At 47.4% G+C, this 26,069-nt stretch overlaps 8 protein-coding genes across 8 annotated transcripts; 6 read left to right on the forward strand and 2 right to left on the reverse strand.

Annotated features, from left to right (window-relative positions):
* Nucleotides 1–648: 648 nt before the first annotated feature.
* On the forward strand, nucleotides 649–2,143 carry EDB93DRAFT_1140204 (uncharacterized protein). The gene is made up of 3 exons (XM_041449261.1): nucleotides 649–1,315; nucleotides 1,363–1,717; nucleotides 1,773–2,143. Exons 1-3 carry the CDS (start codon nucleotides 914–916, stop codon nucleotides 1,802–1,804), a joined length of 789 nt encoding a protein of 262 aa, XP_041308770.1. The 5' UTR covers nucleotides 649–913; the 3' UTR covers nucleotides 1,805–2,143.
* Nucleotides 2,144–2,194: 51 nt separating this feature from the next.
* EDB93DRAFT_1140211 (uncharacterized protein) lies at nucleotides 2,195–3,382 on the forward strand. The gene is made up of 8 exons (XM_041449262.1): nucleotides 2,195–2,278; nucleotides 2,338–2,388; nucleotides 2,442–2,616; nucleotides 2,663–2,741; nucleotides 2,796–2,843; nucleotides 2,892–2,990; nucleotides 3,043–3,090; nucleotides 3,137–3,382. The coding sequence occupies exons 1-8, from the start codon at nucleotides 2,233–2,235 to the stop codon at nucleotides 3,248–3,250; spliced, it is 660 nt and encodes a 219-aa protein (XP_041308771.1). The 5' UTR covers nucleotides 2,195–2,232; the 3' UTR covers nucleotides 3,251–3,382.
* A 499-nt stretch (nucleotides 3,383–3,881) lies between these two features.
* Nucleotides 3,882–5,732, reverse strand: EDB93DRAFT_307492 (uncharacterized protein). The gene is made up of 4 exons (XM_041456043.1): nucleotides 5,617–5,732; nucleotides 4,877–5,560; nucleotides 4,047–4,831; nucleotides 3,882–3,994 (listed from the first exon to the last, which is right to left on the reverse strand). The coding sequence occupies exons 2-3, from the start codon at nucleotides 5,438–5,440 to the stop codon at nucleotides 4,154–4,156; spliced, it is 1,242 nt and encodes a 413-aa protein (XP_041308772.1). The 5' UTR covers nucleotides 5,441–5,560; nucleotides 5,617–5,732; the 3' UTR covers nucleotides 3,882–3,994; nucleotides 4,047–4,153.
* A 485-nt stretch (nucleotides 5,733–6,217) lies between these two features.
* Nucleotides 6,218–11,000, forward strand: EDB93DRAFT_1327791 (uncharacterized protein). Its single transcript, XM_041455099.1, has 6 exons — nucleotides 6,218–7,421; nucleotides 7,468–7,905; nucleotides 7,961–8,947; nucleotides 9,001–9,833; nucleotides 9,891–10,242; nucleotides 10,296–11,000. The coding sequence occupies exons 1-6, from the start codon at nucleotides 6,320–6,322 to the stop codon at nucleotides 10,868–10,870; spliced, it is 4,287 nt and encodes a 1,428-aa protein (XP_041308773.1). The 5' UTR covers nucleotides 6,218–6,319; the 3' UTR covers nucleotides 10,871–11,000.
* Nucleotides 11,001–12,274: 1,274 nt separating this feature from the next.
* Nucleotides 12,275–14,794, forward strand: EDB93DRAFT_1336732 (uncharacterized protein; the record flags this gene model as incomplete). Its single annotated transcript, XM_041455343.1, has 17 exons — nucleotides 12,275–12,845; nucleotides 12,895–12,960; nucleotides 13,016–13,045; nucleotides 13,097–13,203; nucleotides 13,254–13,293; nucleotides 13,340–13,412; nucleotides 13,462–13,495; nucleotides 13,550–13,563; nucleotides 13,615–13,619; nucleotides 13,669–13,797; nucleotides 13,847–13,867; nucleotides 13,919–13,959; nucleotides 14,013–14,065; nucleotides 14,129–14,136; nucleotides 14,185–14,246; nucleotides 14,323–14,609; nucleotides 14,717–14,794. The coding sequence occupies exons 1-17, from the start codon at nucleotides 12,766–12,768 to the stop codon at nucleotides 14,792–14,794; spliced, it is 1,128 nt and encodes a 375-aa protein (XP_041308774.1). The 5' UTR covers nucleotides 12,275–12,765.
* A 1,048-nt stretch (nucleotides 14,795–15,842) lies between these two features.
* EDB93DRAFT_1103196 (uncharacterized protein) lies at nucleotides 15,843–18,369 on the forward strand (the record flags this gene model as incomplete). Its single annotated transcript, XM_041447283.1, has 18 exons — nucleotides 15,843–15,922; nucleotides 15,989–16,054; nucleotides 16,105–16,134; nucleotides 16,187–16,293; nucleotides 16,344–16,383; nucleotides 16,432–16,504; nucleotides 16,554–16,587; nucleotides 16,643–16,656; nucleotides 16,709–16,713; nucleotides 16,768–16,896; nucleotides 16,925–16,963; nucleotides 17,064–17,163; nucleotides 17,226–17,233; nucleotides 17,292–17,353; nucleotides 17,416–17,621; nucleotides 17,919–18,022; nucleotides 18,188–18,258; nucleotides 18,284–18,369. 18 exons carry the CDS (start codon nucleotides 15,843–15,845, stop codon nucleotides 18,367–18,369), a joined length of 1,254 nt encoding a protein of 417 aa, XP_041308775.1.
* Nucleotides 18,370–19,426: 1,057 nt separating this feature from the next.
* On the forward strand, nucleotides 19,427–21,685 carry EDB93DRAFT_308172 (uncharacterized protein). The gene is made up of 16 exons (XM_041456044.1): nucleotides 19,427–19,649; nucleotides 19,736–19,801; nucleotides 19,857–19,886; nucleotides 19,942–20,048; nucleotides 20,099–20,138; nucleotides 20,190–20,262; nucleotides 20,310–20,343; nucleotides 20,402–20,415; nucleotides 20,468–20,472; nucleotides 20,520–20,648; nucleotides 20,697–20,717; nucleotides 20,765–20,805; nucleotides 20,853–20,979; nucleotides 21,035–21,096; nucleotides 21,188–21,410; nucleotides 21,467–21,685. Exons 1-16 carry the CDS (start codon nucleotides 19,570–19,572, stop codon nucleotides 21,468–21,470), a joined length of 1,056 nt encoding a protein of 351 aa, XP_041308776.1. The 5' UTR covers nucleotides 19,427–19,569; the 3' UTR covers nucleotides 21,471–21,685.
* A 1,144-nt stretch (nucleotides 21,686–22,829) lies between these two features.
* Nucleotides 22,830–24,455, reverse strand: EDB93DRAFT_1140295 (uncharacterized protein). Its single transcript, XM_041449263.1, has 3 exons — nucleotides 24,024–24,455; nucleotides 23,701–23,921; nucleotides 22,830–23,648 (listed from the first exon to the last, which is right to left on the reverse strand). Exons 1-3 carry the CDS (start codon nucleotides 24,233–24,235, stop codon nucleotides 23,209–23,211), a joined length of 873 nt encoding a protein of 290 aa, XP_041308777.1. The 5' UTR covers nucleotides 24,236–24,455; the 3' UTR covers nucleotides 22,830–23,208.
* Between the last annotated feature and the right edge of the window lie 1,614 nt (nucleotides 24,456–26,069).

A 26,069-nucleotide genomic window follows, 5' to 3' on the forward strand; every position in this document is an offset into this window, starting at 1 on the left:
ACTTGTTCTTGTTTTGCTCATTCTATGTAAGTACTAGTAATACACAAAATAACGCATCAGCGCTCAGCATCGATTAATCACAGGCAGTGTTTGATAGAACACTTACCCTGTATGTTTTTAATTTTTTTGGAGTGTTACGGCCGCCAGTAAGAAGCACATGATGACGTTGATCAATTGATCATGATGGGCTGATGAGCGCTAGTGTGGTTGACAACGTAGCCTGAGCATGATCAAGTTAGACAGACTACACGAGGTGGACAAATAACTTGTAGATGGATATGGGACTTACTAACGAGCAGATAAAACAAGACTGACTAAACATCCTGTGCAAACCGGCCATACGGTTCGAAGGGTTTCTCCAAGTCCGTGATGATGCTCTGACTCCGAGTCGGAAGGGCGTCTAGATAGAACGGACTTGATAAGTCCTATAATGCATCAGTAAGAGTGTGGATATATATGTTATGACTTACCCCAAGTTGACGCATTCCTGCCCTTAATGATATTTTGTTCGCACGGTTCGAGTCGGTGTTTGGTTGTATCCGTAAATACACTGGCAGCACATGGAATCTTCAAGTTATAATTGATGCATCTCTTCGGTACTGCGGAATCAGACTCAATGGTTTCATACAAACACGTCGATCATGCTTCTCGGTGCTAGTATCATAGCCGTTTCAAATTCACTACGTGTTCTTATTCGAACTGTCTTGTTCAGTTAAGTACTGTTCCAAAATCTCGAAAATAGATCCAACATCAAGCTCACTGAGTTGTCTGCGTCTAAATCTCGCTCGGTTTAGTAGTACTCATGTCGCCCAGATTTTCTAATACCACAGAAGGGTACCAAGCTCTCAGTCAGGTCGCTCATTTTGACGATGAAGGTAACCGTATAATTTGTTAACATAGTATCATTGAACCCATGCTCAAAAACTCAGATGTCAAGGATTTACCGCAGAGAACAAACCGCAACCAGATGCTGTCAGTCTGGCTCCTTGCAATCACGATTTTGTGCACTGTCTTGGACTTTTCTATGATCGTCTGGGATCGATTTCTTCGAGTCGACCTTCGCTCTGCTTCAACTTCAGACGAGCTTGAGCCACTCCCGTTCCAGAACCCGTATCTCAACCTCGAGATCCTCTACAAGGATCCTAATTTCAAGAGCTCTACCCACGATCCAATTATCAACAATGCACCAGTAATCGCTCAAGTTTCTAACAAGGAACGCCAAAAAATTCTCCCTCCGTTGCAGCGTTATAGGTCGGTGGAACAACCTGAAACCAGAGCTCCCATGTACGAGCGACAGCTAATAGTAACACACGAAGTATGCCATCGATAAATATTTTATTATATATACTGAATTTTGTCTAGCTCGAGAGCATCGCACAGTTTTGGGTGCTTGATTTTGGCATGGAGAATTGCAGTCTCTCGCTTACTGTCCCTCCAAGAAACAGTACAGAAGATTTTCTCCATACGGATCTCGGCGATTCTGTAATTCTTGATGTCTGGTCTCTACCAGCTAGACATAAGTTGGACCTATACAATCTATCGTGGTCGAAACTTCCCCGACCGAGGGTACACGTTGGTCAGATGAATGCATCACATGGGAAGACATATCGTATGCCAAGCTTTCGATGCAAGTCGCAATCATACCAGACATTTGCGGTTTCCTGCTCTAGTCCTGGTTGTCTTGTGAATGTCACGGGCAAGGATATGGAACCCTCAGGTGTGATCGTCATTATTACTATTGTCGACGATATTCTGACTAGTCCCATATGCAGGGCTATACATGTTTCAGAGTCAAACGATGTAACTAGGCGGGCAGCTGAACTGCGTAAGCAGATGCTTCGTTACAGACGATAAAGAGGATTCCAAAAAAACACACTTCGTTTAGTACTAGGTCTGACAACACTCAGAATGGTTTGGCGTATTAGTATATGACCGCGTGGAAAGTCGTGATCATGATAGAAGTACATCAGACTAATCTGATTTTAGTACGTTTACGGCGTGTCAATGCCCATGTGCCCGAGAGAGAAGTGATCATGATGGAAGTACTACTTACTAGGTCACCACGAGTACTCATATTGATTGTGAAACCTTAGAAACAAGGCTATGTCGCTGTACCGTCGCCAAAAATGCAGTTCAAGTCTCGATGACGTATTCCATATACTACTAGAGAATATTTAAATAATAACTTTCAGTATTTGAAATTATCTTTCAATTGTGCCGCGGTCGCATAACATGAACAACTTTCCGTACAAGCTGGTTGTCGTTAACCAGTTAACAGGTATCGAGCCTACTATCTATCATCACCGTTGTCGGTCACATAGCTCAAGGATGCTACAGAATCTCAGTTGGACGAGTCAGTCATGACATGTGTCAGAGGTTATGTCGACTGTAAGGTGACCTTCAAACCTTTAACGGCGTAGTCGTGATATCTTCCAATCCAGCTCCATCAGTTAATGTCATGACCGGTGGGGACAAGAGTCTCACGGGGCCATTATTCCGCGCGATGATCAGGGCCTGTCTGCTCGCCGGAAGAGTATACATCGCAATAGCCATCGATACAGGCGCCATTGCTGGATTAGCTCTCTGGTTTCCTCCAGGCAAAGTTCTTTGGCAAAAGTCAGTCGAGTTTTGCTAGTTATGCAACTTCGCTCACCATCAGAAGTGATGCGCAGAAAAATCTCGGCTTTAATCAGTTCTTGGAGTCTTTGTCGCCCAAGACAAGAGAATGGTGGATTAACACTGTAAGTACTGATTCTTACTTACTAGTATTCTTGCCGTTGATGTCTCTATCAAAGTATGGCTCTGCACTGGCCCCTTTTATAAAGACGGTGCTGTCTCCTCATGTACGTCCAATCCTGTCATCTGAATTTCTCTTTCAAAAATATTATCAGACTGTTGAGAGCTCCTGGTATCTGAATTGTATTTGCGTCGATCCGAAATATCAACGCCAAGGAATCGCCACGAACCTTATCAAAATGGTGGAACAGAAGGTGTGGTGTTCCAAACGTTCGTTATATATGCATAATTCTAATCTATTTGCAGGCAATGACGACGTCCATCCTTGCGCTCTGCACTGATACTGATACCAATGTGCGTGATCGAAGGGGTCGTCAAAAACTTGCTCATTGCACTACAGGTCGCGGTATACAAGGCGCTCCATTTTCAATACAAGGGAGAAGCGCCTCTACCAACTCCAGACGATGAATATATCAATGTGCATTGTTTCTCTAAGCCTGGCGCAAGGGTGTAGGAGTGGCGTTCAACTGTGTTGGCGGGCGTTCTTATACCTATCGACAAATGTACTTTTCAACTCTACATCGATCTTTGCTAACCATAGAAAGAAGGAAGGTTTATAACCATCAGTTTTGTTAGAGGCTGCTCAGAGGACGATTTTGAATCTGGGAAGTAAACGCTCTGGCGAGTCTTTGGTTGTAAGTTCAGCAACGAGTGTAGTATTGCATGCAAAGGACTGAGGGAAAAGGTGAACGAGGGTAGTGAATCATTCGATTCTATGTAGGATATTGGGGAAAGAAGCGAAACGAGGGTAGGTATGTGAAATTAGTACGTATGATAAGAATGTGCAGAGATGTGTCAAATATGAGTTAAAAAAAACAAGGTCGGGGTATACTCTATGTGACAATTGGGTTGTAACGATGACCATCTTCGTCTACTTGCTTGAGGGAATTGATGGAGCCTTGCATCTATCCATGACGCCCGTCATTTGGAAACTTTATAAGTCTTACCACCCATGACCAAAAATCCTATCGTCCGACAAGACGGACTACAGGGGGACTGCCTATTCCGATTCGGGGTGCCTCCGCTGTCTCCGCAACTTACTCAATAGGTAGAATAAGATGTTAGTCTCGTACCGAGACTGCATCTGCTCTGTCTGCTGCAGCTCCAGACTGTGAGCTACTCGGGCCTGTCCAACTTCGGTAGTTGGGATTATCGGTGAGGGAGAAACGGTCTGGATCTGGACGAAGCCAGGGCGAGCCTGTAATGTAATCACGTTAAAATTTCCCTGTACCCATACCAAGAACGCTTACCCATATCAAAGTAAGTCGATCCTGGTCCAAAAAACATCGGTCAAAGTCACGCGCCGGGAAACCCGTGGGGCAGACAGCAGCAGTGTAAGGATAATTCGTGGTAATGTTTACATTGCTTTGTTTGAACCACGTCCGAGCCGGCTGCTGAGGCCTGCGGATGAGCCGACCTGATGAATCGCAATCATAGACATTATTCGAATATTTCGAGTGAGCAATGGCTCTATTAAAGTCCCAGATATGTGTACATAGAAGTAACCCTCTGCGGGGAGTTCTTCCAGGCTTTGTCCAGGTTCAGGAGCATGATCCTGAGGCAGAGCATATGCCATTTTGCTGCCGAACACGCTGATCCGGTGACTTGGATGATGCGGAAAGCAGCGTGCATACTTGAATCCCCACTCCGACCAGGGGATCTCGACAGGTATCTCTGACTGAGTGGCCTTTGTTGCGAAAATGGCCATATCGACGACTAGAATCACCGACCACGCCTCCAAAACCATGATTTGTGACTCCAGAGATGTCACATAATCGGGCATAAGGTCTGGGTGAACCACTTTCCCGTGAAACGATGGGGTTGTATGAATAGTATAGAGCGGTGCCAGTGGTCCCGGAGTGAATTGAAGACTTTGTTGCACTTTCGGAAGGAGATATGCAATTCGGCGCTGAAGCGGACCGTCGAGTTCTAATGTGTACAAAGCCATACGGTATTCCGAACCGATGACAATGATCCTCTGTTCGTCAAGTAAATGGAAACTCGCCATGGCCCCACCCAATTCGTATAAGGGATACTGCTCGCGCTTAGTGACATAGTTTCAATGATAGAATGGACTTACACCCTTCGCATATCCTTTTCTCCAATCTATCACTTGTATGAAGATGTTCGACGCTGGTCCTCGTAAATTCATGTCGTACGTGTAATAGAGTACCACTACACGATCCCCACAGATCGCAGGCCGACCCACAAATTGATAATGATGGCCGCGTACCATATCATAAGGATGATTGCATTCAAAATAAATGCATGCAGATTTTGGGTGCGAACGTTGCGATGAAGCCATGCGAAATTCCATCGAAAAGACGCAACGATCTTGCCTGTTGCCGTACGACACTGAAACTGCAAGGTCCTGAAGAGGATCGATGACAAATAACCTCGGGGGGAAGAAGAATTCCGGCCAGACGAGGATCTGCTCCGGCCACGTGTGGTTTGGTTTGGTGTTTGCGTCACACCCCCGAATAAGGAGTTTATAGTTAGCGTACATCCACCAAAGCCCACGCTTCATGGATTGCAAGGCAGGAGTGTACGGGCTGACAATATCAACAGCCACTGTTTCTTCAAAAACGGGGTTCAAATGAAAGTCAGACCGCCACATGGACGCCAATCTCTTGAGTGGATACATCTTGCTGGAAACGTCGACCCAGTCCACCGTAGGAGTCTCCGTGAAGCCTTGGGCATAAAGCTCGAGTAGGCATTGGATGTCGGCGAAATTCTGGGCTACATGCCAGAAGGTTTTGCAGGCCTAGCGTAATTCAAAAGTCAGCCCATAGGGTCATAAAACCACGTGAAAGAACGGACTAATACACAACGAGAAAGGTCCTTGAAATGAAGGAGCAGAATGTGACATATTACGGTCTTCAGGAAACGACTGAACTGACTTTTCCATGTTTGACCCAGGGAGCGACAAGGTCTCGTCTACCACGGTGACGATTTTAGAAGAATCCGAGGCTTCAACGTGGAGGAAGTTCGGGTCCTCAGGAAGGAGCCAGATTGGTGCTGCCAACCTTGACTTGGGTGTCCTAAGGATGTGCTGGCGGCTGCTGGCGCACCCCATAATCCTGTGAGTGTGGCGCTCTTCCCAGAATGTTGAAATGTCGAACGTTGAGCAGAGTTAGCGCGAAGTTCTACCACCGACTCCGCGGCGTGAAATATGGGATTTTGCTTGCACAAAAGTTTTACTGAAGGTCTTAGTTGCAGGCATGTTTCTTGCGAGTCTGCGCTGCCGCGAGTTGCATATCGACCATGCTTCACGTACAAATCAAAATGTCTTGCCAGCTTGTACGGTAAAGCGGGGAAACATATTGCAACATGTCATTGTGCGATGAGTCGATGATGACTTACATTTACTGTGGGAACTTGTATGTATGTACAAACAAATTTCTGACTTTCGGCCGTGCTTAGATCTTAGTCTACTTATTCAAGCATAACGAGTCACAAGTTTTATGTAGTATATTTTTGTTCTCTCAATTACTTTCACGATTTTCTATTCTCAACCGTCCAAATGGCCTCAGATGCACTCTCCAGAGTGCTTGCGAGGTTGCAAAATTTACCTGTGATGTCTCTGCCCACAGATTATCCGCGATCGACTGGTGCTAACAAACTCATCGAAGCCGCTCATCTGGCAGATCTTTCAGAGCAGACCTCACTCAGTCTTCTGAAGCTTGCTCTTCATGCCGACAGCGAAGATGCTGGAGAGGACGAGAATAAAACCTCTGAAACTAGACCATCGGCCTTCCATCTACTCCTCTCTGCTTTTCTCGTCCTCCTACACAGGTACACTGCTGATACAGACTTCGTGATCGGCTCCTCTTCTGCTGCTGCAAGCTATCCTTTGATTCTTCGTCTTTCCGTAGAGCCATCAGATTCATTCTGGACTATCGTGCGCCGGGTTCAGCACGTCGAACGCGAGGCCGAAGCAGACCTGCTGCCCTATGAGACGATCATGCAGGCTTTACACAAGGACAAAGACGACTCTGTTGAAGCATCTCGTCCTCTTTTCCGTGTCCGTTTCTTCGATGAAACAGATCAACCACAAGATAACTTTATCCGATCCACTAGCTTAACGTCCGATCTTACCATCTTCGTCACGCGGCCCCCCACTACTACACGCGCCTCCTTAGCTCCCCACATTTCCCTTCGAATTCTCTTTAACTCCTTGCTGTTCACACCTGCCCGCATATCGTTCATCGTCGATCAGCTCTCAGTGCTTCTAAGGAAGGTGTCTAACAATCCGACTGCAGCGGTCGGCACTGTTCCTCTCTTGGCGGCTGCCCAACGCGAACGCTTGCCCAATCCAACAGCAAATTTGCATTGGTGTGACTGGAAGGGAGCTATCACAGATGTGTTTTCCTCTAATGCGCAGAAATGGCCTGATAGGCCATGTGTTATTCAAACCATACCTGCCTCGATTCATAGCGAGCCGCAGACGAGGCGAACATTCACTTACGGAGACATTCGAAGAGCCTCCAACATCCTAGCGCACCACCTCGTAGCAGGTGGTGTGAAGAGGGAAGAAGTTGTCATGATCTACGCACATCGTAGTGTCGAGCTGGTCGTAGCTGTCATGGCTGTTCTTAAAAGCGGTGCGACATTCTCAGTCATAGGTACGATCTTTTGTGTTTCGTTTAGTTCACTTGTAACTTGGGTCAGATCCTGCATATCCGCCTTCACGGCAGATAATATACCTTCGGGTAGCTCAACCTCGTGGCCTTGTTGTCCTTTCAGGTGCTGGAAAAATTGCACCTTCTGTGCGCGAATTTCTATCCACGGAACTCAAAATCCGTGTGGAGGTACCCGCGCTTGAATTTTCTTCTACTGGTCAAATACTCGGAGGCGCGAACGACGGAATCGATGTTTTGAAGCCGCAGGTCCGCCTCGCAGAAACGGATCCTAATGTCATTTTAGGTCCCGACAGCATCGGCACGCTGTCTTTCACCAGTGGAAGCACTGGGATCCCCAAGGGTGTTCGAGGACGCCATTACAGTCTCACGCACTTCTTCCCTTGGATGGGCGATCGCTTCTCGCTCACTGAAGCTTCCAAGTTCACAATGCTGAGCGGGATCGCCCATGATCCCATCCAACGTGATAGTACGTACTATATTTTCGAGCAGGTACCTATCCGTTGACGGGTTTAACGCCACAGTTTTCACGCCTCTCTTCTTGGGTGCAGAACTTCATGTACCCACAGCAGAAGACATCGGCACACCTGGCCGTCTCGCGGAATGGATGGACGACAGCAAAGTTACAGTCACGCACCTAACCCCTGCCATGGGTCAGTTACTCTCTGCACAAGCGACGCGTCAGATCCCATCCCTACGAAATGCATTCTTCGTCGGTGACGTCTTGACAAAGCGCGATTGCCTCCGCCTCCAAGCGCTCGCCACAAATGTCCAGATCATCAACATGTACGGCACAACAGAGACGCAGCGCGCTGTATCTTACTTTGCGATTCCACCCTTATCCATGGATGCGACTTTCCTCGCCACTCAGAAGGATATCATGCCAGCTGGAGAGGGCATGATTGATGTGCAACTCCTTGTCGTCAACCGCAGTGACAGAAATGTCCCTTGCGCAGTAGGAGAGGTTGGAGAGATTTATGTGCGATCTGGAGGCTTGGCAGAGGGATACCTCGATACCGAAGCTACCGCCGAGAAGTTCGTTAGCAATTGGTTCTCTAATCCTACTTCACTCTGGAGGGACACGATTTTACATCCGCTCCAGGGCCTTGCTGGGCCCGAGTCACGTCATTGGAAGGGCATCCGTGACCGGATGTACCGTTCGGGCGATCTTGGTCGGTATCTCCCTGATGGGCGCGTTGAGTGTACAGGGCGTGCAGATGACCAAGTCAAGATCCGTGGTTTCAGGATCGAGCTTGGGGAGATCGATACATTGATGAGCCAGCACCCGCTCGTGCGGGAAAACGTCACGCTCGTACGGAGAGACAAAGACGAGGAAAAGATCCTCGTCAGTTACTTCGTGCCTTTGCAGGGCTCGAAGCTGGATGGCTTTGCTAGCGAGCTCACGGAGGATGACGAGAAGGTTGATGGCAAGAGTCCAAAGTATAGACGACTCATCAAGGATATTAGAGAGCACCTCAAAAAGAAACTGCCTAGTTATAGCATACCATCATGTAGGATTCACCATTGCCTTGTTTTATCTCCTTTACTTAACTCTCCTTTACAGTGTTTGTTCCGCTGCATCGTATGCCTCTCAACCCCAATGGCAAGATAGACAAACCTGCCCTTCCCTTCCCCGATACGGCACAAGCCCACGCTGTGTACTCCGAGCCCAAAAAGGCAGTTAACGGGCGTACAGCGAGCCCCACCGAACAAACCATGCGCACTATCTGGGCCAGTATTCTCCCGAACGCGCCTACGCCTATCCCCCTCGACGAAAGCTTTTTCGATCTGGGCGGCCATTCTATCCTTGCCACACGTCTCATTTTCGAGATCCGCAAAGTCTTCGTTGTCGAAGCTCCGCTTGGCCTTATCTTCGACCAGCCGACTATCACAGGCCTCGCTTCGGCGCTAGATGCGATTCGTGACCCGAACTTTGGTATCGCTTACGAAGACGCTGCGACGCGCCCTGCGACACCTGCCAAGGCGCCTGCGAAATTGAGTTCTGCTATTCAGTATGGACAGGACTACGAGACGCTCGTTCAACGCTTGCGACTCTCGTACCCGCCGATATCTGAGGACTTCAAGTCTGGTGCTGTTACTGTGTTCTTGACGGGTTCTACTGGTTATCTCGGGGCTTTTGTGTTGCGCGATCTCCTCCAGCGCCTTGATAGGGTTCGGAAGGTCATTTGCCTCGTACGTGCGCCCAGCGTTGAACAAGGTGTGGCGCGCCTTAGAGAAGGGTCCAGTGACCGGGGCGTTTGGGATGAGCAGTGGTTCACCTCGGGTAGACTCGAAGTGGTGATTGGAGACCTTGGCCTTGATTTGTTCGGTATGGGCGATGAAGTCTGGTCACGAGTCGCTGCTGAGGCGGACGTCGTCTTGCACAATGGTGCCCTGGTGAGCTACTCTACCTTTTCGCATGCATACGGTAATATCTAATGATGTATTGCGCAGGTCCATTGGGTGTACCCATATGAAAGGCTTCGTGCACCGAACGTGATCGGTACCTTGACTGCTATAGAACTCGCCTCGACTCAAAAGCAGAAGCTGCTTGTTTTCGTTTCATCGACATCAGCGATTGACACTGAGCACTATGTGCGGTTGTCTGACTCTCTGGGACAGTCTCGGGACTCGCGGAGAGGTATTCCGGAAGATGATGACCTGGAAGGTGCAAAAGTGGGTCTTAAGTCCGGCTATGGCCAGAGCAAATGGGTGTCAGAAAAGTTGCTCTTTGAAGCTGGTAGGAGGGGCCTACGGGGCCATATCGTGCGGCCTGGCTATATTGTTGGCGATTCGCACACTGCAGGTATGGAAGCTGCTTCTGTGAGATGTTGACATATTGACTGTGAGGCCCCATAGTAACAAACACAGACGACTTTATTTGGCGCATGGTCAAGGGATGCGTCCAGCTCGGCCTTGTTCCAGATATCAACAACACTGTGAACATGGTGCCTGTAGATCATGTTGCTCGTTGCACTGCGCTCGCTGCCGTGGAGCCCCTGCCAAACGCTGCGCAAAGTGTGCTACACATTACTGCGGTGCCCCCTCCAACATTCAACAACATCCTCTCATCGTTGGCCGAGTACGGGTTCCCTACGCAGCAATGCGAGTATCTCATGTGGCGTCGCAAGCTGGAGCAGCACGTCATGGAGGTCCAAGATAACGCCCTTTTCCCCCTCCTCCACTTTGTCCTTGATGACTTACCGACGAGTACCAAAGCTCCCGAGCTTGACGCCACCAACACTATGACGTTGTTGCGCTCCCAAGGGCAGGAGTGCACATTCACGGTTTCGGATGAGCTGATGGGAAGATACCTTGCGTGGTTAGTCGGAGCGGGTTTCTTGCCGGCGCCGTCTTCATCGGCACCAAACAAGACATTGCCCCAGTTGGTTAACGGCGCCGTCATCAAAGCTGCAGGTCGGAGTGGTGCTTGAGTGGCAAGTTGGATATACAATTTATTCATGCTGTTTTTGGTGTTTTCGTGTGAAGAACAACTGTGGTATTGCCTCCTTCGAGTCGCTCTGCGATGAATGTTGTGAGATACAACATCAATAAGTCAGCATCTGGTGAGCATGTGATCGTTCGTCTGCCTATCCGTGGTCCGTGGATGGCCCTTTGGGTTAAACCTTGACCTGAGATGACTTGAAGACAATACCCAATATATTGATAGGGGGATTAATTATTAAAGCATAACTGTTCCTATACGACATCGTTACCGGCGGGCTCTACGAAAGGTGTTATGGTGGACCTTGAAGTTGCCAAGGAATACCAGAGATCTGGATGAACGACTAAAGAAGATGATTGGAAAGTGCTTGTTTCATCCCTCTTGTTCCTCTTTCTCACTTCCGAAGGACTCGGGAAGTTTAGCATCGATATTGCAATTGCAATAATTCAGGCAGTTGGATCCATGCACACGCGATGTATCGCTGTGATGGGCCATGACAAATTCGTCTACAGTAAGTTCTGGACTGGATACGGTTTGGGAGAACTCTGAGTATTTTTTGCAGTCATGTTTCCGATACGGTACGCGATAAAGTTAGTCAATCACTGCGGACTCGGACAAGAGCGAACAAGACGCTTAAAACCTTCGAGGGTAACGAAAAAGGCGTTTGCCTTTTCCTATAAAAACCATAGGTATTCGTGACCGTATGTACGATTCAGACCAGCCGACGGAGTCGGATGGACGTCTCATAGTCAATCACTGATTCATAATGATCAAATCCTGATATTCATTTCAGTGCTCTAGAGCTGTGGCACCCTTGCCACCAATCCTGATTGGCAAGCGAAACAACTGTCGAAAGTTTTGCTAGCAAAGGCTTGGCATATGGGGGACGGTGATTATCATTCCCCGCAGGGGGCTCGCGATCGTCCTCACATAACCCTACTTTCCGAGAGCCATGTCATTACAACATGTCGCCACTCGAGTACAGTGCTGTACAGTGACTCGAATCCTTGGAATGGAAATATCAAGGACATTGCGGGTCCTACATCAAGCTAAGTATTACTGCTCCCAAATTCCAATAGACAAAAATTGGACAGCATAAAAAAAGCTTTTACGCGCGAGCGTCGGTGACTATATATATAACATTGTAGTGTTGCATTTTTCACAAAGGAGGAGAGAGGACTAGGAATGCTGATATAGATATTGATACCTCTACGAAGTATGAGGGTGTTGTATTGGGGCACGTGTGAGATGTTCATTGAATAGACGTACGTGGTGAGATAAAAATGTGCAGCAGCGCTGCACCCCCAGGCCTATGGGGAGAAGATATCTTGTATGTGCCTCATAATGTGAAAGTGCTGACTTGTCACTAGTTGTGCCGATTGCAACGGAAGGAGCGCAATTACTAACCGCATTAAGCGGTCAGCGCTTAAGTTGGCTTTTGTAGGCGCTTCAAGTCACTTTAGCGTTTTCATCCGTCACTGATCCTTGACGATGGTCCGAATTTCGCATAGGACGGTGACTGTAGCTATCTGACTCAGAGGATGATCCATCCATGGACAAACCATTGCGTTGGATCGGCCTGTGGACTATACTGGATCCGATGAGGTATCGAGGAACAACATCGCCTAATAAGCTGGTCAATTTTCCATTGCATCGATTCAAATTATGCCTTTCCAATCCTCCTAGTCTTCCCTCCCATCGATCTTCAAGCATATCATCGTCACTCGCTCGAACCATAGTCATTCTTATATTTCATTTTTCATCTACGTCGTCTCTCACCCTAATTCGAATCAGCGACCGCTGTATAACTTACCCAACGATATATCTATATCCTCACATACATACCAACTAACCTTGATCTGAATTTTCTGTCTCATTTCACAGATGGGAGAGTTTGCCATCGTAGACAATCAAGCAACGGAGAAGTATCTGCGGATAGCATCGATCTCCGTTGCATTATACGAGTGAAGCTTTTTTCTGTGATCACTGGGTCGTGACTGATTTTTTTTTCAGTTATATCATTACCATCCCTGCAGAATGGCGCTTTTACCGAAGCCAATCGTCATTTTCTCGTCTCCGGTATGTACACGCACTATTCGCGTACCACCACTCGCCGACAACTGCAGTCCATCAGACTTGCCTGCATCTTATTCGTTCTCATACGGTACGTCTGTCCTCGTCCCATCATGCGACTTTTTCGCTGACTTTTATGAAGCTATGGTAGTATCATGGTCATGATAATCAGCAATTACGGAGTCTTCTCCACCAGTTTCACCCAAGAAACGTGTAAACACTACTTTATGGTTTCGCCTATTTTTAAAGGTCAGTCCTATCGATGTTCAACCACCAGAGCTCTGTTCACCTCCCTGTAGTTATACAGACTATGATATCACAGGTCATTCTAGGTGTCAGGTATATCTTGTGCATATCTAGCTGTACAGAATTTTACGTCATCTAGGACATTCAATATTGCAAGGAGGGATAGGCGGATAGGAATTGCACTGGTGGTGCTTTACTTTGTCTCGGTTTTGGTGGGTTATTGCGACATCAGTGTGACATCTCTCTTACTACCTGGTTTAGCTGGAGTGGTTCACCAATATGTTTGACCGGATACGTGAGCTTCTGACCTATATCTTGTCTAATTCATGTTGACATTAGAACCAAATAGCCGTCGTTGTTAATGTACGTCCATGTGCCTCCTAACAAGATTCACACAAACAGCGCAGTTTCTAGGGAAAGTAAGCGGTGCCAGTACCGATGTGTTGCTCAAAACCTTATGCACCGTAGCTGCACTCCAGGAAATTCTGGTAAGATACTGTCGGCATGGTTCTACTACACCATTGCGATGTCGTATGACCTTATGGTGTTAACCATCTCCACCGTGTATCTTCTACGGTACAATCCTCTCAACAGCAGGTACACCCATCTTCTTCCTGAATGACTATAGTTGCTGACCTATCGCTAGACTGGAACGGCTGGTGCGGGTGTAAGTCCCTCGATACTCTCACAGTGATGGAGAATTGCTCATCGTGCTCAGCCTGATTTATGATGGCATTGGTCATTTTGTCGTGCTGACAGGTAGGTACACTCTACTTGTGCTTCACACACGCCACTGAGTAGTATTTCATCAGGATCGAACGTATTTAACATTGTCCTTTATCATACATCCGATATTCAGACCCAGGTATGGTTTCTCTGCCATGGTCCATGGAAGCTTAGTGCGCTTATGTTGTATTCATGCTATTAGGCGGCAGGGTAAGTTTTGCAACATCCATCATGGTGTCGCTCAAGGGGCATCACCAGGGCATCAATAGGTTTCGTTGTAACATGGATTATGTGCCAACGGATCCTCATCCATCTGCGAGGTGCGCACCACTCCAGAGTTTTACTACTCTTACGCTAATGATGGCAATTTCACTCATCTGCTCCCGTCACACACAGAACTGTCAGAAGCAGAGACTCGACGTCTAGACAACGCAGCCGCCGCGCGTTCCCCACAACACGCTCGGGACGTGGTGTCCGCTATTCGTTCTCCCCTCACAGCCAAAAGCCACGGCCACGATGATGGTGAATCTGGACTTAACGAGCACACAAATGACATGGAACTCGACATTTGTACATGTGTCAAGCCTTGGAGACGATGGATCACACGGATGAGTGTGGACTTTCTAGTTCGTGGGGTGTTCCGATGGGAGGATGATACTGGGTGCGATGTGCAAGTATATAATGTACGGCATCTGCAGTGACGACATGTGACATGTAAAGTCTCCGAAGCAGGGTTTTTTGTCGAGTTGCGAAAGGCGGACTAAAGAATCCTATTTAATTTTACCTGGAGGATTACATACCCACGAAAGAAATGCATACAGAATCCGGGAATAAGGGTGCCAACCGAAACGCCGGTGAAGAGACATGATGGTCCTGCTTAGCAACGTTCATGAATGGTGCGACCGGCTTGAATGCCTTGCAGAAGGTCAATGACAGCTGACTTTGACATGCCTTGCAAGTGCCACGTGCGTGGTATTTGCGTCGCACACATTCGAATGAAGAGTTTACCCGCAGCGTTACATCCACCAAAGGTCCAAAGTCCACACTTTACGGATTGTCCGCAGAAACGCTCTTCGAAAAAAAAAAAAAAAAAGTTCGACTATTAATAAGTCAGACTGCAGCTGCCATATGGGTGTCAATCCCTCGGGATACGTGACTCATTTTGCTGGAAACGTCAGATTTATTCAGTTCATTTCGGCCCTGATCATAGGCATTGGATGCCGGCAGGGGTCCGTTTTTTTTTGCAAACCTAGCGCGGAGGAAAACAGACTACACAGTGAGGGGGGACCCTGGATGTCAACTCCGTGAAGCGCCGACAAGATCTAACCGGCATGATGATGGTTTCAGAAAGAAAATCCGAGGCTTCAACTTTTGAGTTACTCACGGGAAGACGAATGTCAGGCTAGTAGCCGCTAGTTGAGAAGTTATCACCAATCATGTGCGCAGTCAGGGTGTACTTGGGCAGGCCGACGCGCCGAACTATTCTAGGTCGCACGAATATTTGAAATCCTCTACGTGGACCTCGCTCGTTGATTCGAAGGTTTTGACGTTTTAGGGTACGTGTGGCAGGCGCAATGTGCTTACATCATTTGGTGTTCCTTGCAAGAGGACATTGAAACGTTTAACCGAATATTTCCGATCTAGGGACGACTTTTGTCTTCTGAACGTTTTTCACCTACTAGGCCCGAGCCCATAGTACGCGACTCGGAGCACTCTCGGAGCATGTCTAATCAATTTCAAAGTGTAGATGGTACAAAAGCCCCGATGCCCTTTTCCCCCCAGTCGAGCTTCCTTTCTCTGCCGTCCGGGTGTAGTAGAAGAAGCCTAATTGTATCTTTGCCAGCAGCTTGTTCAGACACAGCTCTGAGCTACCACCACCTGACACCTTCGACTGTAGCGCGCCTTTCATCTATCAAATGGATCGGAGTGTGTCTTTGGATAGTGCAACCTCCGAGAAATATTTTCGAGTCGCATCCATATCCATCGCGTTTTACGAGTAAGTATCTCTTTTGTTTGAGTTTGAGTTCCTTGATGATCACTGTTCTGAACAACATCTATCTAGTTATCTCATCACGCTTCCCGCAGAATGGCGGTTTTACCGAAGTCAATCATCAATTTTCCATCTCAGGTACATCGATATTCGACATTCACCTACCGTCATTGACAAATTTCTATCAGCCTTTCCTGCGTCTTGTTTATTCTCATACGGTATGTGTCAACATTCTGCTTTGTAGTTCGCTTTTGCTCACATTTGATACAGGTATATCAGTGTCCTGGTCATGGCACTCAGTAATTACGGATACTTTGCCACCGGATTTACACAACAAACGTGCCAATATTACTATCTCGCGACGCCTGCCTTCAAGGGTTCGTCCCATCGATGCTCACCCGCCACCGTAATATTCACCACGTTGTAGTCATACAATCTATGATATCACAGATCATCCTGGGTGTTAGGTACATCCTATTTTTTTCTGTTGGTGCACAGACCTAAACGCCCCATAGGACGTTCAATATCGCAAGGAGAGATAAGACACTAGGAATTTTACTGTTACTGCTATACTTCATCACCATTTCGGTACGTTCTTGTCACAAGTATACCGTATCTTCTCTCTTATATGTTCAAGGTGGAATGGTTCACCAACCTATATCACCGAATCCGTAAGCTCTGGCCCATATTTCGACCCTTGGTTGTATTGACCTTCAAAACCAATAGCTGTCGTTGCTCAAGTACGTCAATGTTTCTCGGAGTGAGACCTCACTAACATAGTACCTTTTCTAGGGAAAGTAAGTGGTTCCTTTAGCACTAGTGTGGACTGTCCAGATTCTCACGAACCATAGCTGCACCCCGGTAAATTCTGGCAAGCTATTGTCTGCCTGGATCTACTACCTCGCCGCAATGTTATATGACCTGATAATGTTGACGATTTCCACCATACATCTTCTACGTTATGATCCGCTCAGCAACAGGTGCGCCTTTTCTCTTCTTTGTCTTTAGGTTTGCTAATTCATTACCGTCGTTAGAGTGGGTCGATTGGTACGAGTGTAAGCCCATCGCTACTGGTACAGTTGATGCGCGTCGCTCATCATTAGTAGCCTGCTATATGACGGTATTGGATATTTTATCGTGCTGTCAGGCAAGTCTGCTCTGCCTGTAACAATCACCCTCCTAAAATGTCTTTAGCGACGAACCTATTAAACCTCATTCTTTATCACACGAGCAATGCCGAGACCCAGGTACGTAGGCTTTTTCCGATTTGCTATGGAAGTTCATCATGTCGTCTCGCACCTATAATCAGGCGTCGGGGTAAGTTTAGCATCTTCTGGCGTCAAGGAAATTCAGATCGATCAGAATGCTTCATTAGGGCATCAATGGGTTATGCTGTAACATGGATTATGAGCCAACGGATTCTTATAAATATACGAGGTGCGCACCGCTCCAGAGTTTGACTGCTCTTCCGCTGACGCTTGCGGTTTTCATTTGTAAAGAAATGACAGAGCCAGACCCTCGATACTTGGAAAACGTAGTCATCGCGCGTCCCGCCACATTCAGCAGCGCGCGGAAGAATGCGATGTCCGGTCTCCGCTCGCAGTTCGAATTAAAAAGCCACTCTAAAAATTCTAAAAGCCCCATTAGTCCAGAGTTCCCGCCCACATCATCTCGCAGTGGGCATCCCGATGGCGTGGAACTCGATGTGCGTGTACGCGTCGAGCGCTCTGTGAAGGTAGACTATGGTTCGACTTCGTGGGATGACCCAACGGTGAAATGAATCTGGAGGCACTAGTGCCTATCAGGTCATATATATATCCGTGTTCAGTGCTACTAGTACTGTCACGAGCTTTGCCTTGTTCGCGCAAGTTGGATATAGGTGTTACGGAAACAGGAACTAGACGGTGCCGTTTTAGCGGTGGGGTTACAGTCGAGGAGCTAGCTAACGTACTACTTTTGAGTGATATCCGCCATATGCTTATACCATCTGCATTGCTACCAGGGTGCTGTCTTCGTAACTTTCCCAACTTGGGGCTGCGTGGAGGATACAAAGGATTATCGATTATCACGAACGACAGCAATCGCCACGAGACTCGTAGGAAGTTGGTAGGAAGAGGGGGAAAGAAGCATTGAGTAAGGTACGGACGGGCCCCCAAAATCTCTTTTTCAGCTACACAATGCGCTGCTTGCCCCAAGCGGGATATACATACATTACCAGGTAATGAGCGCTACAATACCGTGTGTGTCCCATATCTTGTAACTCGTGATCAGCTTGGTGTGTACTACCGAGTGGCGGGGATCCAAGGGCCAGACTGGTCGCGAGTTTAATATGAGCGCATACAGTAAGTAACATTGCACCCTTCCCAGTGGCTTCCCAGTGGAAGTTGAGGCCTGAGGCGCCCCGCGCGCAAAAGATCCGCAACTCGGCGCATGCGTTTACAGCGCCAATGTGAATGGTGTGCCAGGGACAGGCTGCGGGGAGAATAGGTCTACAACTTCTAGAGCAGGCAACGATTCTCTTCTGTGGCTTGTATGTATGAGTTGGAAACGCACCAGACTGTTGCTATCGCTGAATTCTTCAACCTCAGACCGCATTCGCAGGAATGACAGAACCATGGTTCTTACTCCCGGTCAGAGATGAAGGATTTTGGGGTGCGCTACTAGGCGTTTTCTCACTCATAAACTTTCATGAGAAAAGATAAACGTTCTAGTGTTTCCATCCTTTTATAAATGCGTATAGGTTTCGTTGATATGATGTCACGAGGTGATGGATGCACTTGTGTTCGAATAGTAGACGGCCGCATAAGATGATATGTTCCCATGTTTTGACATAGTTCCACGCATGGGGCAGTCGTGGATTTGATAGGTACAAATGAGGAGTGCGATAAAGCCCGCACCTCGTGCGTGTCGGTGAATGCTTGTGGGTTGAAGTGATAGTGGAAATTTGTTTGCGAGTGCAGGGTTTGCAGATCCTCCGATATGGGTGGTCAAATCTCCATCGATTCCTTGGCATTGACGACCTTTCCCCGTTCCTTCAAAGCACGTTTGCATATGCGGTGGGAAGGAAAACGTAGCGCCTGGCTGTGTATATGCACATTTTCCCCTTTAATGCTGTGGCCATGATGGCTGGGCACATATGCGATCTGAACATGGCGAGGGCGTGACGCAGGCAGGAATTCTTCGGTTGTCGTAAAGCGATAAGTTCTGAGATGGCAGTCAACAGTTCAATAGTTCACATGCACCTGCTTATATAAGCCGTGGTACAACTGGGGTTGCAAAGTGTCACTTTGCACTGCCAACATCCGAGTCATTGCGAAGGACTGCTGCCTTGCAATGAATGTTACTGAGTCCGATCGATGGACCTGACCACGCTTTCTTTCCCCGTTCTGATATTGCTTACTCCAGGGCCTTTAATCAGCAGTTTTGGTATCTAGAAAAGCATGGCGCTACTAACTTAGGATGTGGATTTTCTATTCATAACACGTCCCTTCCCAGCGAAGTATCTGTGCCATTGGTTTCCCGTCCGAGTCCATCATTAATCGCTTGGATATCAACCTCCTCAATATATCATCACTCTGCTGTCAGCTTCTGTCGCAGAGCTTGTATAATCACCACAGACGCTACGAACTTGATTTCGCATTTCCTCACTTCAAATGATTTTGCGTGCGGTTGTAGACAGCCAAACCTCGGAGAAGTATTTGCGAATTGCGTCCATTTCCATTGCATTGTATGAGTGAGTCTTTCATTCATTTGTCGAGTGACGGACTCGTAGTAATGGTCACTGTGTTGCTGATTATTCTGAACGATATCTACTTTCAGTTATGTTGTCACACTTCCCGCAGAATGGCGGTTCTACAGAAGCCAATCCTCAATTTTTCACCTCAGGTACGTGCACATGACCATTCACGTTCCACAAACTAACGAACACGTTCTTGATCAGTATTTCCTGTATCTTATTTATCCTCATACGGTATAGTTGTCCTCACCCCATCATGAGAAGATTGTTGCTCACTTTAATGGTGCAGCTATGTCAGTATCGTAGTCATGTTATTTAGCAATTACGGAGACTTCGCCACCACCTTCACCCAAGAAACTTGTCAAGATTACTACATTTTAGCGCCTATTTTCAAAAGTCTGTTCTGTCGGTGTTCACCCGTCAGGGCTCTATTGATCACGCTCTAGTTCTACAAACGATGGTATCGCAAGTCATCCTCGGTTTCAGGTATGTGCTATGGAATTTCTATGTCGCCAGCCAGAATCTTACACCAACCAGGACATGGAATATTGCAAGGAGAAATATGCGGGTAGGAATTACTCTAGCGCTGCTATTCCTAACTGCAATTACGGTGTGTTCCTAACGCGCAGTCTAATATCCATCACTCATCCGGTTTAGCTGGAGTGGTTCACCAATATGTTTGACCGGATCCGTAAGTCCTAGCCTATATTTTGACCTCAGTTCACACTGACTGTTGTTTGAATTAATAGCTGTTGTCGTTGATGTACGTCGGCGTTCCTAGTAACAAGATCTAACGCGAATGTGTCCTGTTTTAGGGAAAGTAAGCGGTACCTTAGTGTGGGTTACTCAAATCCTCATCAACCGTAGCTGTACCCCAGGAAATGCTGGCAAAACATTGTCCGCCTGGCTTTACTACGTCACTGCGATGATGTATGATCTCGTGATCTTGACGATTTCCACCACGCATCTTCTGCAATATAATGTTCTCAGCAGCAGGTATATCTTCTCTCTTCTATACCTTCAGAATCGCTGAACCATTGTTAGGCTAGAACGAATAGTACGGGTGTAAGTTCCTCACTACTCAATGACATGGCGTCACTCATTGTACTCAGCCTGATGTATGATGGCATTGGATATGTGGTCGTACTGACAGGCAAGTAAGTTATGTTTGTACTAATCACCCTTCTAATGATTCTTCAGGATCGAACATATTGAACATAGTCTTGTATCGCGAGTCTAATGTCCAAACTCAGGTAATTATATCCAACTTCCGTACGCCATGGAGACTTACTGCGATTTCCGTCCGCTTCTATGATCAGTCGGCAGGGTAAGCTTTTTATCGTCGGGTATCGAGATGCAGACTGCTCAGAGTGCACCATCAGGGCATCAATAGGTTATGCCGTGACATGGATCATGAGCCAACGAATTCTTATCCATTTACAAGGTGCGCAACATCCCAGTGTTCTTTTCTTCGGCTGACGTTCACAATTCCCATTCCTTCCGTTATGCCCGCCCCGTTCACCTCGCACAAAAAGAAATGCAAGAAAACCCGCATATGGAAAGTGTGGTCCTCGCGCGTCCCGCACAAAATGCGAAGAACTTGATTTCCGGTTTGCTCTCTAAAAGCAATGTCGACTTCGTGACATCGCCGCGTAATATGCGCACCAACAATGACATGGAGCTGGACATACACGTACGCGTCGAGCGCTCGGTGGTCGTAGACTACGAGGATGGATCTGAGCATCCGAATACAAAGTGGTATGGTGGACCTGGAAGCGTCGCCTAATAGGTCCTTACCTGTCAAGTGATACTAGGTGATGCACCGCTATATATATACACCCCATATCTGCTGTGCCATTCGATTTTCAAGTAGTTTTTATGGGTGTTCGTGCACTGGTCCTTAGGTCCGTCTTTGACATGCAACCTTTGACAGTTGAGTGATCGCGTGACGGGCACTGATCATGTATAGGCTATGGAGCCGGGAGCGAGGAACTTGGGGGAGCGCTACGATTGGAAACGGAAGAACATAGACCGTAAACTTTCCATTTCCATCTTCACTGTGCATGAAATAATAAGTGTAGATCATAGGAAAACAGGCTGAAACAGGGGGAGATCGTCGGTCAGTTGAAGCGCGGCCCCCGCTGGTGACATGTAATTGAGCTATGTCGGGCCGTCGGCGGCCTATCACGGTATTTGTTTTTTGACATATATAGTGTGTCTAAGATGTCACACCTCGAGTTTCAGCTTCAGGCTCCGGCCTCGGCAGGCAAACTATTGACTTGATGGAGTAAGTCTAGGGTAAGTAGTCTTGATATAGGGTACAAGGTTATCAATATTACAGGTCATCTTGGATGTTAGGTATGTCCTATCATTTTTTGTGGGTACACAAACCTAAACGCCCCGTAGGACATTCTATATCGCAAGGATCATTGCATCATGCATTAGGAGCCCACAGATTCTCATCCATCAACGAGGTGCCCAGCGCCGCGGCTCCAGAACTCGACGCCTCTTCTGCAATTCCCACTCATTCCCTTACACCCGTCCCGTTTCCATAGCACAAGAAGAAATGCATGAGACCTCATATATGAAAAGCACGATCCTCTCGGCGTGTCCCGCACAAAATGTGAGGAACGTCATCTCCTCGAGCCTTCGGTAGTCCTAGACTACACGGGTGAATCTCAGGATTTTGGGGATAAAGTGGCAAGATGAATCTGGAGGCGTTGCATAATAGCGCCTGTGGCCCTGCCAAGTGATACCTGGTGATATACCGTTATACAAATATACACCGGCCATGCCATGTAATTTCACTGCAAGCTGTTCTGAGTCTCGTGTATTAGTAGGTCCATCCTTGGCAACCCTTGGCAGTGGTAACGAGCCCTGATTGCATATAGGCTACGGTCCCTACGGAGCCAGGAACTAAGCACTATTAGCAATTGCAGTTTGAGCGGTGGAAGATAATGCTACAATACATCCTAGTATGGAACGGAAGAACGTAGACATAAACTCCCGTTTCTACCACTACCATGCATGAATTGATCAACTAGTACAGATATGGGGAAACAGGAGGAAATCTCAGTGGGAGGGTCAAATGAGGCGGGGTACACTGCCCACTTGCGACATGTAACTTCGAGTCATGTAGGCGGTCTGCATCTATGACCTGTGCTGTTTGACATCTATGTGAGATAAGACTCCAGCATCGGCAAGCAAACTATTGATTTGACTTGGCACGGGTAAGTAGTCGTGGTATGAAGTACAAGGGCTATGAACTTGAAGACAGATCTAGAACAACCGAACACCAACAATAGTTCAATCGACAAGAGGGCGTAAGATATATCTCAAGTGTGACACTCCAAACCTGACAGGTAAAATATCGATCTGATGCAGCGAGAGCGGTCGTGGTATTAGGTATAAGGCTATGGAAACAGAAATACAACAACACAGTTTGAGCGCGAGGATTAGCTACAGTTGAGGATACATATACACTGAAGTTAACATCGCGATCAGCGATGCTCGCTATGAGATATCGTAGGAAGAACAACAGAGAAGGAAAGAAAAACTACACTATCGTTTCAGCGGATGCGATTAACGATGTACCATGTGGCTGGGACCTCAGTCTTTTGGCTATCCAACTCAGCCCCCACGCACCAGCTCGCCCTAAAATCCACTGCGCGATGCGCATGCCAGGTACGAGCCCTATCACATCGCGCATATCCCACACGTCACGGTGATACGTGATCTGTCCCTGCTCATTGAAGCTTAGGCGCGTGATGACACGAAGCTGTAGGTGCAGTGGTGATGGAACCGCGAATGGCGTGCCGGGAACTGGAAGCGAGGGGGTGGAAGGGACTACTAGCGAGAGCTCATGTACAGTTTCATTTGCAGATGTGGACTCGGACGTGCGCAGGGAGAGTGACTTGGGCATGTTAAAGCCCATATGCAAGTCTGGGAAGAATAGGATGTTGAGCGTGTGCTCAACGATGCTCCTTTTGTGGCCATCTACAAGGATCGTGAGAAGACTTATTATGGATGTCGAGACTAAAAGACGAACCAAAGGTCTCGCTCTCATTAAATTCTTCAATTTCTGACCAGATACGCAGGACACGAAACCAAGGGTCCGAGCTGACAGATTCTTTGACGGGGACTCGGGGTACTAGGGCGCGGAGTATCTTGGATGGTTTTGGAATGTCGACTATGGAAAGCCGGCGTACGAGTGCGTGAATATCTGCAATAAGGGTGCGGGACGTGGCGGTGATCAAAGGATTTTCATAACTTTTTGGTAGCGTCAGCATTACAATAAGCAAGAAACCGACGGGATCCTTACACTGGAGACAAAAAGTGAGCGAAAAGCAAGGAAAATATCCAATAATTTACTGACCTGCGCGAGTCTCGTAGAAGAGTTCAGCTGTATCCAGAAAGCTCGTTGACGGGGAATTATCGTATACAAAGTCGCAGACTTGATATGTAAGGGGGTTACATGTCACCATAGACAGCTCTGCATGTTTCAGGTTGGCTGGTTGCAGCTCAGACATGATTCCGGATGTTCCGGGCGTGCCTGACGTAGGGAAAGGGATTGTGGACGTCATGCCAAATGATGATTAGAAGGATATGGATGCTGATACACTGCTCGTCGTCGTGGACCACGACGAGCGGGAGGCGTGGCGGCTGGAAGGATCATTACCGTTTTTAGCCACTTCATTGGCCCAGGCCAACTCGTGAATTCGAAATTGCTCTGCTTACTGCAGAAATCGCAGTCTTTATGAAATCAATGACATCACCTTCCAGCTGGAAGGATCTCTCAGGGTCTTGCTGCGGCCCTATTCAATAAGCCTTGACGCGACGATCTGAGTACGTCGATCAGAGACACAGTTTCATTGATGCACGACCAGCAATCCACTAAATGCTACCATGTACATATACATTTCCGAACCACGCATTATAATATCGAACCCGTAAGCCTCATATCACGTTTAAATGAGTGAAGCCATCAGAAGAAGAAGCAAACCGCAGTCAATGTTCACTTGTTGGCAGGAGAGGAATCATCCGTGGACGGGAAGAACTCGCTATCCTCAAGGTGGCAAGTTTCAACTACTGCGGACACCTGATAATTCATCGTGTTAAATCTATACGTAGTGACCCCGAACCAGGAGAAGACTCACATCTAGGAATTCCGGATATCGTTTTTCCGTGTTCTTTTTCTTTCTAATGCACTGGAGGGGAGTTGTGAGCTACCGCGATACCGGACAGGCTAGAAACAGATAACTAACCTGAAGCAATGAGCGTACGACAGAACGACGTGGGGGGTTGGATGAAGGGTTGGACTAAACATGCATGAGGGGAAATTCACGTGGTATCAGGAGACCAAGAACATACCTGCATGTTTTCTATGATTCCCAGAGTTGGAGAAGAGTTTGACACCTCGATACGTCGAAGCAGCAAGAGAGATTATGAGCTGAGGTTGTGAATAAACTCGGGAAAAAACATGGTGGCTTATATGCGAGACAGCAAGGTCCAAGCATATTGTGCAAAGTAGAAGCGTGAAGGTTTGAGTACGTGGGGAAGAATGATAGCTAAACAAGAGTCACCCCAACGAGTCTAACTATAAGTCTGAATGAAGAAGACAGTAAGACAATGGAATAAAAATGCGGTTGCGTACGATAGTCACGGTGTTCTGACAGATGGTCATCTTTGGTGAAATGCGGATCCTCGAAACATCACCCAGAAGGCTTAGAATGAAAGCCCACGTTTATCTTCGATCGATTGTACTGTTTCGAGGGTGAACTAATGGACAAATCCGTTGTATGAATAGCGGGTGTTTCGTTCATGGGTAGGTTGGCTCATCCGAGTCATGCGCATCGGTGAGACAAAATGGCGCATGCGATAGTTCGGTGAGAAATGGGAATGATCGTCGATTACCCTAGATAATCCATTCGGAAAAAAAGTCTGGGAGTAATTTCAAAGGAACCCTTCATCTGGTATAGTAGGCGCCAGTACCATACGGTCCATACCTGGCACTGACAGCGCAAGCAACAATCGCAGTGGGTGGGCTATGCCAGTCTGCTCAGTCCATCATATTGCAAACACCGCTCTTCCCCTGCGAATGCCGTTTTTGTTGATGTTTCCAATGGTACCACAAGATCCAAACATGTGAGCGGGTGAAGGACAGCGCTACCAGCATCGGAGTCCAAGTACGGCATTGAGCCTGCCAGGGGCCCCTACGCGGCTGAAGGTCAACTTACATAATTTCACTTCAGCCTTTCAAAGTATCGATGACTTAGCACCTGCACAACCGCTATGTAAAGCCTACAACTTGCAATTGTAAGTGTCCATGGATCCCGCTGTATTTATAACCTGGACCTTATCCAAATCATTTCATCCATCCTCTATAACTTCAAATTCAGCTTGTATTGCACCCGATTG

Source organism: Suillus bovinus (genome assembly GCF_016758785.1).
Source record: "Suillus bovinus strain UH-Sbo-P2 chromosome Unknown EDB93scaffold_20, whole genome shotgun sequence".
Lineage (NCBI taxonomy): Eukaryota > Fungi > Basidiomycota > Agaricomycetes > Boletales > Suillaceae > Suillus > Suillus bovinus.